The following is a 14729-nucleotide window of genomic DNA, read 5'->3' on the forward strand; positions in this document are numbered from 1 at the left end:
TGACATTTAGAAATGGGAAGAAAGGAGCTAAAGGTGTAGGGAAGGTGGGATGGGTAGGGGAAGAGTAAAAAGGGAAAAGAAAAAAAATGTGAGAGAATGAAAAGATGAAAATAAAGTGTTTGTAGATGGGGAGGGGAGGAGGGGGTGAAGGGAGGGCAGAGGTAAGGGGAAAAAATGAGAATCAAGACTTGTCATGTAGAGGTACAAGATCCCAACAATGAATGTGACTGTACTGTATCCCTAAAATGTACCAATAAGCTCAATTAAAGCTGAAAAAATAGAGTATTTTTAATGAAAAATATATCCCCAACCATCTTTGAAATCAAAAAGAACACCCTATGTCAGTGAGCTGCAGAGAGGTTTCAAAGAGCAGAGAGAAGTAGATCTTGTGGCTCACAGCCCCACTTGATAGTGGGAATGGTGAGAAACGGACACAGGAAGAATAGAAAGGACCAGCAGGGACAGCGCATTCAGTGGGTGGCATCAGGCCCAACACCCTGCAAAAGATAAATATACTTTAAAATCAGCAGGACACCACTGGTAAGCAGGCAAAATTGGACTTGAATGAATTCAGCTGTAGCCGAGTTTCCTTAAACATCTGGCCACAGGTCTGCCACTGACACTCATGTTTGGGTTTGGCATGGAGCCTCCCAAACAACCAATCAGGTGTCATTCCACAAGTACACACATCTAATAAACCATCCTGTCAGCTAGACAGTGACATTTACATATCACCCTTACAGTTTCTAATTGGCTAATCAGTTGCAAGACCAAATTACATAGTACTGAAGGCAGTAAGAAACACAGGCGTGTAAACAACATCACAATGGACCATTGTACTGTCAAGTTTGCCCTGCTTAAACATGCTATTTCTGTTTGTATAAAGAAAGCCTTCATAATGATACCACTTTTATAAAGGCCCTAATCAAGCAAAACTAACCAACACAATATTATGTCTGGGGGCACATACTATTTAAAAAAGGAGGGGGTGATAAACACAAAATTCGGAATGGTAACAACTTCCAGGCATGAGGCAAAAGCATGAGCTGGGAAAGGAACACAACATGGAAAACAACAGTAGTGGTAAGATTAATTTCAGAACTGTGCTTAATAACTAATATATACAAAGATTATTTTTGCTAACCATTTGTTCCATAATTTGCTTTTTTCAAAACCCCTTTCCTGCTTAGAATATGGAGTGAATTATGGAAACAAACACAGGAGGTTTGGCTTATGCAGAGAGAGGACCTGAAATGAATTGTTCAAAATCCCACTGAAAGCACTTTGATCTGCATAATATTTCTGGCTGACAAGTTTATGAAGGTTTCTGCAGTAGTGCCATCAAATAAAAAGAGCTGTTAATATTTACCACTTTTAGTAAAAAATAAATGTACTCGTCTTTAGAGAAAGGAAAATAGTATGTGGTTGTAATCCCAAAAGCTAATGAAAACTGATCTTTTTAAATGAAAAACTCTTCACTGAAATATCTCCAAGAAATGAAGCTGGTTGATTTTTTTTAATTATGTACTTCACACAATAGAAAGATTATTCTCTGATTACAGGCAATTTCCCAAGCAAGGAAATATGAGCAGATCATTTTCACTGTGTAACTCATATACTAGTTACCCAACTAAACTGAAATTTTTAAGAGTGAGATATAGTTGCTGAAATGTTTGCGTTTTTAGTCCAATTCAAATAAGTTAGATGGCCATTAGCAAAATGCACAGAAGATGCCAATAAAAATTCAATTAATCTGTAAGAGTTCAGCAGTCATGGGTAATACTAGTACAGAACAATGGCGGAGAAGCAGATGTGGGAGATGAAACTAAGAATTGCTTTGAACCTAAGTTGAAAAGGAGACAGTTGGATACAGAAGACAGCGCTCAAGAGAGACTGTAGCTCAGCATATTGACATGGTGGACCATCTTCACATAGAGTATATATGAAGCCACGTGCCAAGTGACTGCCCCAAGGGAGTGAATGCAGACTTGAAGGAGAAGATGGTTTAGGACTGATTCTTGGAGAATTCACCACTCAGGAATTAAGAAGAGAAAAGAAATCAGCAAGGAAAACTAAAGAGAAACAAGAAAAAGTTAGATGAAAGCCAGAGTACCGTTGTTTCCCAGTAATCAAATTTTAGAGCACTGTTTCAAGAAAGAGAAAGTGACCAACTGGACCAAATTCTCCTGAAAGCTCCAGTTAAATAAGGACTCAGAGATGACTAAGGTATTTGCTGAGATGGTGGTCAGTGATGGCCTTAAAATGTGTTTACAGAGAAAAGGGAAAGAAATGGAAACCAGAAAAAACAGATTTCTTTCAAGGAATTTTGCTGAAAAGAGAACCAAAGAAGTAAGAGTGAAGTCAATACAAAGAGATATTCTATTTGGGGACAGGAGAGAGACAGGCACACACAGAGAGAGACACAGATTGCATAGTATGTTTATATGTTGACGAAAGTGAAGCAGTTTAAATGGAAAATTGTGATACAGAAAGGAGAATGAAGCCCAGCATACAATGGAAGAGTTGACTTTGGAAGTACAGAATTCAGTCACTGGAACAGGAGGAAAGGTGGATAGCTTCAGTTACAGGTGGGTGGATGGATTTGACAGTGGGAGAATGTACATTTTTTCTTCTGATGACTTTTCTTTTCTTCGTTTATTTTTTTAATTTATTTTATTTTTATTTTTTGGTACCAGGGATCTAACGTGGGTCCCTGTGCTTGCGAGGCAGGTGGTGGCATCACTGAGCTAAATCCCCAGCCTTGTTTTCTTATTAAAACAAGCAGCAAGGTCATCATGCTCTTTGGTTAATACAAAGATTGTCCCTTGAATGACAGAGTAAGCTGAATGAGAGAATAAAGGAAGGGACTGTTTATGATACAAAGACAGAGAAAAACAGGTGAGAAAGGGATTCTGTGAGAACAGGAGAGGAAGCTGACTGGAAAAATGTAGTACAGCCCTGAGCAGCACAGGGTGTCCACTTGGTATTTGTGCTACCACAGGCCTAACAGCAATTATCTGTTCCCTTTTCTTAGGCTACAAATTTTGGCCTACATATGGTGATCTTTACATCCCTCCCACACCCGTTGTATTGTCACTTCCAGTCATTAGGACAAAATACCCGACACCCAATTCTTAAAAGAAGAGAGGCTTATTTTTGCTCATGGTTTTAGTCCAAGGTTGTTGGCTCAAAAGCAGAAGCACTAGGGTGGAAAGGCCTTGGCAGAGGATGGCTGCTCCACCCATGGCAGCCAGGAAGCAGAAAGATAAGGGAGGGCAGGGACAAGAGTTTACCTTTCCAGGTCACACCATCATGGACAACCTCCAACCAGTTCTTACCTTCTAACAGCACATTCAGCTTCCGAAATCTACAATGGATGAGAACACTGATGAGTACAGCACTCCATAATACAGCCACATTCCAAACATGTGACACTTTGAGGGGACATTTTAGAACACCTATGAATGGCTCCTTTAACCACTCATTCAAATCACCTACTTTGACATGCTATTTCTCTTCTCCCAGGACCTGTGCTGATATAAAAGTGACCTGTTCTTGCACAGAATATGTCTGAATATTAAAGTAGCAAAATGTGCAAGTGTAATTACAAAGAAAATGATGTGCAATATTAATCGCAAATCTACTGTCCTCAGACTCATAATCACTGCCTCTAATGTCGAAGAGTCAACTTTTCAGGCTGGACTAATAAATCACTCTTGACTAAGCTAAGTACATGCAAGATGAATGGGACGCACAAGTAGACCCACAGTTACTGCACTCAGAAAGTCATTCTGTTCTTTCCAGCCATGCCAAGTCTGTACTAATTAGGATGCTCTAGGCACCTGAAGATTTATGTTTGGCCCGAGAATTTATGAGCTCAAACCAAAGGTGCCTAGTACCACTGATGTGGTAAACACAGAATCAAAGACAGCGAATCGTTTACATTTATGAAATATATGGTGAAAGACAGGCAGTTAGTTAATCTGTTGGATGGGAAATTATGAGGCTTAAGCACCTTGAGTGATCCCTAGTATTATTCTGCTATAATTTTTATAATGTTAGGAGGAATATAGGGAAATCAGTACTCCAAGCAATGAACGGAGTGTAATTGATTTAGAGTTAAGGCATTCCCTTAAAGACTTCAGTATAGCTACTCCTTTGAAACCCTAAGAAAATAATTACAGATGTGTAAAACTTGATCTAGCCATATATTCAGTAAAACAATCAATGGAAAAGCCCATATGAATCAACATGCAGTTATTAAAAATATTATGGAAGACTGTATGTTTTAATGTTTTAAATTTTTAAAATAGGCACTAAAACTATATGAAGGCTACTTCTGTTGCCAACCCAGAGAGACTAAACTGTCATCATTTCCAATGAGCAGAATACAAAAAGCAGCTACTTGAGTCCTGAAAAGTACACAGTGCTGGTGGAATGGGAAATAAATGAATAAGATCCATAAGGGTGAGGTTCAAAGATTTTTAATCTCCTTTGTTCCCCAGATAAGACCTGAGGGCAAGCTGATTCCTGAAACTACACAGCAACCAGTGACATCAGGAATTCTAGAAGAAACTCCTTCTTTCCAGCCAGAGAACTGGGAAAAGATTTCTATAAGCTAAAAGATCTGGTTCCTCTCCATTCTCAACACACGCTCACAGCTTTTATTTCCTATTAGCACGCATATCTAAAACTCTAAGCAAAACCTCTCACTCTGGCCAGAGGAAGTGGGAAAAAGGAAGCCCTACTGTAGGAACAGGGAGTGAGTGTGTGTTTGTGTGTGTGTGTGTGTGTGTGTGTGTGTGTGTACAGAGCTGAGTATATATTTTTTTCCTCCCTCTCTTCTTGCTGCCTCACTTTAAAAACATCCCCAGTAATATGGATGGTATGTAGCATTGCAGGCTAGAATTCTAAAAGGTCTCCAGTCTTCTGGCCACAGGAACCAAGAAAAGGGATATCAGAGACCTGGAAGGTATTAGGGAAATTATAAGGAGGAAAAGCTTAAAAAGGTCAATATGTAATTCTCAGTATTAACTGATATCAGTCTACACATGCACAGAACAGGCCTAAAGCAGTAGGGCAGAGGTAAGCTCCACGTAAACTCAAAAAGCAGAGCAAAATATTTGAAAACTCTGCAGACATCAGACATACCTCCATGAGATAGAACAAGCAGCCTGAACCTAACCAGACTGACTGCATGCTAAAACCAAGAATCAACATTCTCTGTAAGATTTTTTTAAAACCGCAAATCTCACAACATAACATTCAAAACTCTCAAGTATAAAATCTAATAATTTGTTGTGTACACAAAGGGCCAAGAAAATGATACAGTAATAAAAATATTTTGAAAAGTTACTAGATACCAATTCAGAAATGGCCCAGCAGTTGGAATTTTTTAGTAAGCAGTACAGGAAACTCTTTCAACCATCCTCCATCAAATAATGGTGAACACCATTAAAATGAGTGAAAGACAGAAACTTAATGCTGGGCAAGAGTAACTGCAAAATAGAATAAGACAGACATTTTAGAACTGAAACACGTAATATCCAAAATCTAAAACTTCACTGGACAGGCTCAATAACAGAATATAGATCACAGAGGAAAGAGTCTGAATTTGGAAACAGATTATTAGAAATTATACGACCTAAAAAAAGAAACAAAGAAAACAAAACAGACTGAAAAAAATGAACAAGACCTCAGTAACCTGTGGAATAACAATCAAAATGGTCTGACACTCTTATCAATGCAGTCCTAGAAGAAGGGAAGAAAGAAATAGAGACAGAAAGAATGTTTGCAGAAATAATGGCTGAGAACTTCTCAAGCAGGGTGAAAGACATAAGACTAGAGATTCCAGAAGCTCAGCAAATTTCTATCAAGATAAACTTATAAAACCATGTCCAGACATATCATAATTAGACTGCTGATAACCTAAGATAATGAGAAAAGGCTTAGAGACAGTCAGAAAGAAAAACACATGCATTCAAGAGAACAATGGTTTGAATAACTGCAAATTTTTCATCGTGAGTATTAGAGGTCACATGGCAATGGCAAAAAGATCTTTCAAGTAATAAAAGAAAAGAACTGTAAATTTGGACTTTATATACAGCAAAATATCCATCAGTAATGAAACCAAAGCAAAGGTAATTTCATATGAAGGAAAAATAAAAAATTTGTTGTCAGTAGACTTCTTCTTACTGAAATGCTAAAATAAGTTTTCAGGCTGAGCGGAAATGATAACAGGAAAATACATACATAAGAACTGAAAAAATAGTAACATAAATGATAAATATTTGGGTAAATATAATATTCTATTGATTACTCTACTGAGTTTAATATATTTTATTATTGCTTTCAATAAATCCATGTTCTCTATCCAGTTGTCAAGTCATGCAGAAATAATAAATACGAAAACTGTCACATAAAATGGGGAGAATAAAATAACAAAGCTTAAACCGGGCGTGGTGGTGCTTGCCTGTAATCCAGCACTCTGGAGGCTGAGGCAGGAGGATCACTGTGAGTTCGAGACCAGCCTGGGCTACATAGTAAGTTTCAGGTCAGTCTCAACGACATAGTGAGACCCTGTCTCAAAACAAAACAACAACAACAAAAACAAAACAAAAAACCAAAAGAACCAAAGCTTAACTATTTTACTTAAAGTGTTAAACTAGTCACTGTAGTTAGATTATGTAAAGCCAGAGATGTAAGTGACAATCCACAGAACAATAACTAAAATAAATACTGTTAGATGTATAATTTGGTGACACGGCATGTGCTTAGCAAGTACAAAGCCCTGGTTTTGATCCACTCCACCTAAATCAGTAAGTAAAATAATAATGCAAAGATATTTATGAACAGACAGTAAGATTACTTGTAGATATTGACAAAATTATTCTAAAATTTATATAGAAAGACAAAATAATTAGAATAGCCTAGACAAATTCTGAAAAAGAAGAAATTGAAGAACTTCTAATAATTCAAGACTTAACAGTAAAGCTACAATAATCAAGACCGTGTGGTACTCGAGAACACACAGGCACACTAAAGAACTGAGTACAGAGTTCATAAACAGACCCATAAATGCAGTCAACTGATTTTTGTATAAGGTGCAAAAACAAGTCAATGGTGGAAGAATAAACCTTTTCAAGAAGTGGTGTTGGAACAACTGTTTATCATACACAAAAACAAACAAATAAAAGGATTACAGACTTAACACTATAAAAATTCTAGAAGGAAACATAGGAGAAAAAACCTCTGACTTTGTGTTAGGCAAAATTCCCAGATGCAACATCAAAAGCATGTTCCACGAAAGAAAAGAAAATGACAGATTAGATGCCATCAAAATGATAACCTTCTGATGTGCAAAAGATATTATTGATAAAATGAGAAGATAAGCCACAGATAGGGAGGAGAAAATGTTTTCAAATCACACAGTCAACAAATATTAGTGGCATGCATAAAATCTGACAAACATAAAATCTCTCAAAGCTCAGTAATCAGGAAACAACCCAATTTTTTAAATGAGAAAAAGATTTCCACAGACTTCATAAAAAAAGATATATAGATGTATGATGAAAATGCACAGGAACAGATACTTAGCATTATTACTCAAGAAGGCAACGCAAATTAAAACCACCATCAAGTACGAGTGCACACCTACCGAATAGCAGAGCTGGAGTAGAAGACAGCACTACATTCTGAGAGGACTCAGCAAGTGGACGTCTCACACACATCCCTAAACACGCTCTGTATATTTTTAGAGAGAGAGGAATGAGGGTACATTGTGACTCCATGGTACAGCATATGCTTAGCACACAGAGGCCCTTAGCATAGGACTTGTTCTAGTCGGTCCCACTCAGCACCACAAAACAATAAAGAAAGGAAAGGACTCAAGGGAAAGTTCCCCTACAAAGAGGCAACAACATAAAGGAATATTTTCAGGTAATTATGGTTGTAGTTACACAATTCTATACTTACATCAAAATTTACAGAACTTATATTTAGTGACTAATTTTTATATATGTGAATTCAAAAATTTGTAAAAACCATGCTATCTATTGCACTTTGGTTTTTTTAAGTATAGATGTAACTGAAAAAGCAAATATAAAATATAGCACTATTGTAATATGATGCCTAACACTGGGTAATTTAAATATTGTAATTTAAAAGTAACTTGTACAAAAAGTGTGATTTTTTTTCCTCAAATCTAACCATACAAAAGTATACATGTATATCTGCAATCCATGTGTTTTTTTCTCTGTGTGTGTAAGGTCCCAAAATAAGTATTATTTTGAAGCACTGAAATGCTAATATGCAAGGCAAGAAGATTAAGATGAACTATATTTTCTTCCCTCAGATTATTATACAAATCTTTTTTTTTTTTATGCCCAAAGTGGGGCCCAAATGTGCAAATTTCTATAATGGCTATCTACTGCTTTTGGAATTAAAGTGTTGAATTCTAACTCAGCCTTGGCGATCAAACTCGAAGTTACTAGGAGGGGCTGGAGCACTGTCTGACTTCTCAGATCCCAATCCTGCCATCCTGCATCTTCCATTCTTCAATGGAGCTGACCAAAGAGTATGTCACTCTGGAAGACACTCTGGTGAGTTTTCTCTGCGCCCTGCACCAGGACAGGGACAGGGCTGCCTTGCAGGTGCGAAATGAGCCCTTTAACTGCAGCAGCACAGCCTGCACCAAATCAAGCCATGTTAGTACGGAACCCTAAGCGGTGAGACTTTTTCCAAGCACGCTTGGATCACAGGAACATCTGATTCAATGTGGAAAATCGTACTATTGTTCACACGTCCATGGAAACATATGACATCGCGGGGCAACCCAGAGAAACAAACGAAACCCTCAAGAGCAGATACCAATTTTGCTAAATGTTATACCAGACGTGGAGGATTGGTGGCAATGGGGGAAGAAGTGAGTGACCTCAACCGTGGTCAGATGACTTTCTGTAATTTCAATACCATGTGCGACTAAAAGAGGGAATGAATGACTCTGTCAACAACTATTTCCCTCACTCTGACAAAACCAGGCACTGTTTTATGTCTGATCCAAGAGAAACACTTGCAAAGAAGGTGAAGAGTATTGTATGCAAAGGATTCTTCTCACAATTCTTCCTCCAGGCTAGGAAAAAATATTATTTGATCCTTCAAGTTTATGTACACATTTTAGGGTCAAGTCTGGGTCTCTGGGAAAAAATGTAGTTTCATTCTCTTTGTTCAAGATCCAAAAAAATAAAAATAAAAAAAAAAGCCCACTTAATTTTCCTCACTGAGCAATGAGCTGGTGGCCTTCATGTGGTACCCTGTGGTTTTGACTGGCAAAACTCAGTACCACAGTTACATAATGACATACAGAATCTCCTCTCAAGATATTTTATTTCTTATTTAAATTGAGCCATGAGCTGCAGTCAAGAGCATATTTTATGATAAGTATGCATGGAAATGTAAGACTTACTCAAATGCAAACTTCAGGACACTTAGGCAGCTTATTCTATCTCTGTAACATTTTTCTAAATGTCAAAAGTTTTCACATGACTCAATGCAAAAATGTATCCTCCAGGTATATTTGACCATTTCCTGCTCTATGAACATCCTATGTTTTTCCATTTCATTTGTGGTTTTCTTAAATTCTCTTCCAAAATGGATTTAGATAACAACAACATCAAATGAACCTAGATTATATTCCTTTAAACTTCTACAAAAATTCTTTCACCCAGCCAAAATGTAACACTCTGCCTTTGGCTTTCATAAAATTGCAACACTAGAAACATCAACCCTGAGAATATTTCTATATAATCTGCTAAAAATAATTAAATGTACTATTTATTATGCTGCCTGATAATCCTTTATATGAGGAGTCCAGTGATAAATAACCTTGGAAAGAAGCTGTATATCTCCTGATAAATTTGTAATATTTCGTTTATAATCAAACAGTGTATTCCCTTTTGCCTTAGCTATCCTGGAGATGATCTAAATTTCTTTCTCAAATGCAATAACCAACCCCAACCTGGAGCCTGATACTTATTTTTCTTTTTTATTTGCAACTTGTATATTTTAACACATCTTTAAATTATGCCACAGCGAAATTCACCTTAAATATGTTTTGAAAGTAGACAGGATTGATATATGAAGGCTGAGTCTCCCAGCTATTCCTCAAACTGCAAAAAAAAAAAAGTGCAGTTCAGTGTTCATCCAACCAGAACGTGCACAGGAATCACCTGAGGATCTCATTAAGATCCAAATTCTGGTCAAGAAGTGTGGGGTGGGGCTGGCTCCCGAAGAAAGTGGATCCTACTGGTCTCAGCCCAGACATGGTAAGCATGGTCTCAACAGTATTCTTCCAATGCACACGCAAAAAGTCAGTACAGGGGGAGAAATGAGCAGGGCAGAGCCCTAAGAAATGGCAACACTCAAAACATTAAGTACCTACCAAAAACCAGAGCAAAGGAGAGAGCCAGATTATGTCAATCTTTAAAAACGCAAAATTCTCAAATCCAATGTCATTATTAATTCAATTTTTATTGACAAACACCCAGTGCATGTTTTTCAAAGGAGTTGAATCTGATTATGTCAGATAACATTTGACCATCCACTTGTAAATAGGTTCTAATTTATTTTTAAATCCCCATTATTTTGAATGTTTGGGGAGAAGACAGGATAAGGGAAAGTATATTCCTTGAAAATCTGGAAAGGGAAATTTTCCATTTATTCAAATACTAAGCATCTATTATTATACTCCAAGCACTGCTTGGAGGCCTCAAAATACTTTTTTACTTGTTTGTGTGTGCTAGTTTTACTTTATTCTTTCTATGATTATCTTTGAGGACAATTACATAACTTATAGAATAATCAGCTAGCTAGTAAATAAGGGACTAAATCTTCATCGTTTGCTAAAAATTCATGAACTGTGACACTTGCCTAAGAAAGCATTTCAATTTGTTTACATTTTTATTTTTTCTAGCTTATTTCCAGTTGTTTATTCCTTCTCCTGGCCAGGTACACTGCATAACAATAATTGCTGAAATACTAGTATTTCCAACATGGTTCAGTCTTTCTAACTTCTCATCCTGCCTGTATTATATGTAAACATGTCTCCTCCACATAGCTTCATGAATGAAGCAGTGAAACCCTGTCTTGGTTACAGCTAAAATTAGTCAATTATCTAATATACATAAAGGACAAGTTGAATCCTGTATTTATTCTCTGTAAGTACAAAATAAGATGAGGCTTTTTCTAGCTTAGAGGCTTTAAAGCCAACTGTATTCATTTTCTATTGCTGTGGCAACAAGTTATGATCAATTTAGTGGCTTAGACAACACTAGTTTATTATTTTACAACCCTGGAGGTAAGAAGTCACTGGGGTAAAATCCAGGTATAGTCAGGGGTGTGTTCCTTCTAGAAACCCTAGGGGAAAATCCATTTCCTTGTCCTTTCCAGCTTTTAGATGCTTCTTAACTCCTGGTCTCCTCCTCCATCTTCAAAGCGAGTAAAGTTGCATATCTCTTGTGATTTTCTTCCATTGCCACATCTTCCTCCAACCGACTCTTTTGCATATTCCACTTTTAAGGGCCTTCATGACTGTACTGAGCCCAAACAGATATTGCAGAATAATTTCCCTATTTCAAAGTCTGACTGATTAGCAACTTTAATCCCTTGGCCATAAAACTTCACATGTTCACAGGTTCTGGGCACTTGGATGTGGACATCTCTGGGGCCCCAATGATGCTGTCTGCCACGCCAACACAGCGTCTTTTTTTCCATCTGGTAACTGGCATTTTCCAAACACAGTTTAGTTCTACTGTAATCTTTCAGTATGGGGAAAAGCAGCTTTAGGGGATGACTGACCGTTACTGGTAGTGACAATCTATGCTTCACCTTTTGTCCACCAGCTCTAGTTCTCTTGGAACGACTCTCCTACCCAAACAGAAACATGAAAATGGCTGGCATGGCGGCTACCACACAGCCATCTGCACCTGGATACATCGGCTCCATCTCCTGAGTTTACTCCTATTTGAGGAAATTGATGTTACAAAGCATCAACTTCAACTACGGCCCTTAAGATTAAAGCCCTGGCTCCATGATCCAAGTTGGTCAGAAAAAAATGGTTTTCTTATTTAAAAGTTGAGGAGCTTCTAAAATTGTTCCTATAACCTTGCAGCCATTAAAACTGTCAGGGCACTAGGAAATAAAAGTTTACGTGGTGCGTTTTTAAAACACACACACACAAATGTAAAATTACACAGGTAAATCTAAGTAGCCTAATGCTTTCATGCCATCTAGAAAGACTGACGGTTTGGCTCTTTCACCAGCTATATGATGCCTTTATATCTCTAATGAAAGGAATAACACTTTGTGTGTGTTTATGAATATATTTCAGACATACTTTCTCACAGAAAGTCTTGGTGAAAGGAAATTATTCTGCTTCAATCAGGAGCCACAGTATTGTAGGAAAGGAGAGAAGGCTAGTGCTCCCCTGGACAAGGATGAAGGAAACCCTTGGGCCTGCTAACAGTATTACAGTTAAGGCAGTGTCACCTACTTGTGGCATCAATCAGGAGAGACAGAGTACAAAAACCTAGGCTGGTGGCCTAACAGCCTTATGGAAATAGACAAATAGAAGTATGAAACAAAATTTAATAATTGAATTTGAATTTATGGACTGGATAATGGAATGCTAAATTGTGATTATCGCTCTTTAAAATAGGAAGGTCTTAAATGCTAAAATAGAGACTGCTAAAATAGAGACTGCATGACAGCATACTAAACCAACTCTGCTACTGTTTTGCGCCACCTAAAAGATTAGAGGCGATACGTTGTTTCTGGTTTTCTAACGCACAGTAAACAATGCCGACAGAAGAAGCAGTCATCTGTCTTGAGATAATTAACACCCTCATCTACCTCTTTTACTTGCTGACCCAAAATAGCAAATAAAGCAAGGGCAGGGCCAAGCAGTGTATATACAAACTGTTGCTCACTCCTTGGCAACACTCCCAGGTTCTACGTGAAATATGACTTAGGAACAGGGTAAGGCCACCAACCCAAAAGACCTCTGCTCACACAGTTCCTAAAAGGATTCTGAAAAAAGGCGCACATGTTGTTAAGTAACATCTAACCATCTTTAAACTCTTGAGGGGACATGATTTCTGACACTTTATGCGTGGTAAAGACATGCTTTCTACACATATTTATCAGAACAAGGCTGAAGCGATAGTTCATCCAATCTATGAAAAATGCCCGCTATATAACACAACTGGCAAAGCCTATCTTCACTGACAAGCCCACTTATCCAGATACAAAGAGTGTCCTGGTGACAGCATCTATCTTTTGAGTGCTAGAAGAAACCTGCAGAAAACCACAGCACAGAGCCTTGCCATGGGCTCCTCACATGGAAAGAAGAAAGGGAAATTGGTAGGGGACACCCTCATAGGCAGAGGCGGATTAAGTAAGAAGTGGACAGTCTGAAAACTGAAACACTCTAGGCCACAGGCAGACTTGTGCGCCTACAGACTGAGGCAAGAATTTAAATTCCTCTCCAAACTTATCTCATAATACATAAATACAAGGGTATTTCTAAGGCCTCTGACTGCATTGCTTTGAGTCAGCCCATGCCTTTGGGAAGATCTCTAAAAAAGTACCAAAATATTTTCTTAATACAGAGGGTCAAGAAAAGAGATGCCTAACCTAGCTGGTATGGGCAACCTTGTGTATCATCTTGGACAGACAGTTCTACCGTTCTGGGAGTGGTTCTACATTTTTCTGAATCATGTAGAACTTCACTGATAGTTTCTTAAACCCTCTGCCCTTAGCTGATAATCTTTTAGTGTACAGGCGCGTGCACGCACGCACGTGTGTGTGTGTGTGTGTGTGTGTGTGTGTGACCTTTCACCCAGAAGTGCCCAGGTCCACCTCACGTCATTACTGGGCCTTACACCCAAGATCTGAGTCTCTGGGGGAGCCCTTTCAGGGCCAGAAGGTATAATAATCTATACATTAAGGTTGTCATGTTGTGTCTACAGAGGAGCTGCTTAAGCCAACTGCGAAAGTGCACAGCGTGGCCAGAAATGCACTTTGAAACTCCCTCCCTCTGATGTTCCTCGGGAAGAGGTTGGAAGTACTGTAAATTACTGACAATGGGCAGAAAGCAGATGCAAAGAAGACAACTTTATTGGGTACTTTCTCTCCCTTGGGAGAAGGTGGGTGCTTTCAAGCAAAGCTCCCAGGGACTAGACAATACCCAGCGTCCTTCGGTTGCTGCAAGTTTATCCGCCAGTGGGTGCTCTGGAAAGCACCTCCGGGGCGGTTGAGTCTGAGGCCACTCAGATCAAGATCAAGGTCGTCCGACGCTTTCGGTAATCGAAGAATCTTCCCGTGTCATCTTAGAAGCAGGTCTGTGTCCCCTTGCAAACAGCCCACCACCTCGCTGCGCGCACCTTCCTCCGTCCAGGGCCACCGGGTAACGGTGGGTGTTTCCCGAGGCGGCGCAGCGGGGACGGCCAGGCCTTTAGACGCAGTCACTGCGGAGGACGCGAGCACAGGGTGCTGCGGGAGGAGGCGCGCACCCCAAACACACACAGGCCCGGGGCGCAGGGCGGACCGGGGAGGGGAGGGGTCGGCCTTACCAGATCAATGAACGTCAGGAATTTCCAGCTCCCGCCGTAGGTCTGATGCGAGGGCATTTCGATGGCCTTGTAGTTGCACAGGATAGAGCAATAGGACAGCAG

At 39.0% G+C, this 14729-nt stretch overlaps 1 protein-coding gene, 1 long non-coding RNA gene and 1 other non-coding gene across 4 annotated transcripts in view; 2 read left to right on the plus strand and 1 right to left on the minus strand.

Annotated features, from left to right (window-relative positions):
* The window catches only part of Aig1 (androgen induced 1), a 236037-nt gene extending 221314 nt beyond the window's left edge, over positions 1–14723 (minus strand). For both annotated transcript variants that reach the window (XM_033763252.1, XM_010626674.2), the window contains exon 1: positions 14628–14723. In XM_033763252.1, the coding sequence (XP_033619143.1) occupies positions 14628–14684 (57 nt within the window). In that variant the 5' untranslated portion in view covers positions 14685–14723. The remainder of the gene's footprint in view (positions 1–14627) is intronic.
* Positions 12448–12567, plus strand: LOC117286069. The gene has a single exon (XR_004517206.1). It is a non-coding gene; the product is annotated as a U6atac minor spliceosomal RNA (small nuclear RNA).
* The window catches only part of LOC117286006, a 14106-nt gene continuing 13617 nt past the window's right edge, over positions 14241–14729 (plus strand). The window contains exon 1 of the long non-coding RNA XR_004517127.1: positions 14241–14394. This is a non-coding gene — a long non-coding RNA (uncharacterized LOC117286006). The remainder of the gene's footprint in view (positions 14395–14729) is intronic.

Source organism: Fukomys damarensis, unplaced genomic scaffold (assembly GCF_012274545.1).
Source record: "Fukomys damarensis isolate Sample0158 unplaced genomic scaffold, DMR_v1.0_HiC HiC_scaffold_14, whole genome shotgun sequence".
Lineage (NCBI taxonomy): Eukaryota > Metazoa > Chordata > Mammalia > Rodentia > Bathyergidae > Fukomys > Fukomys damarensis.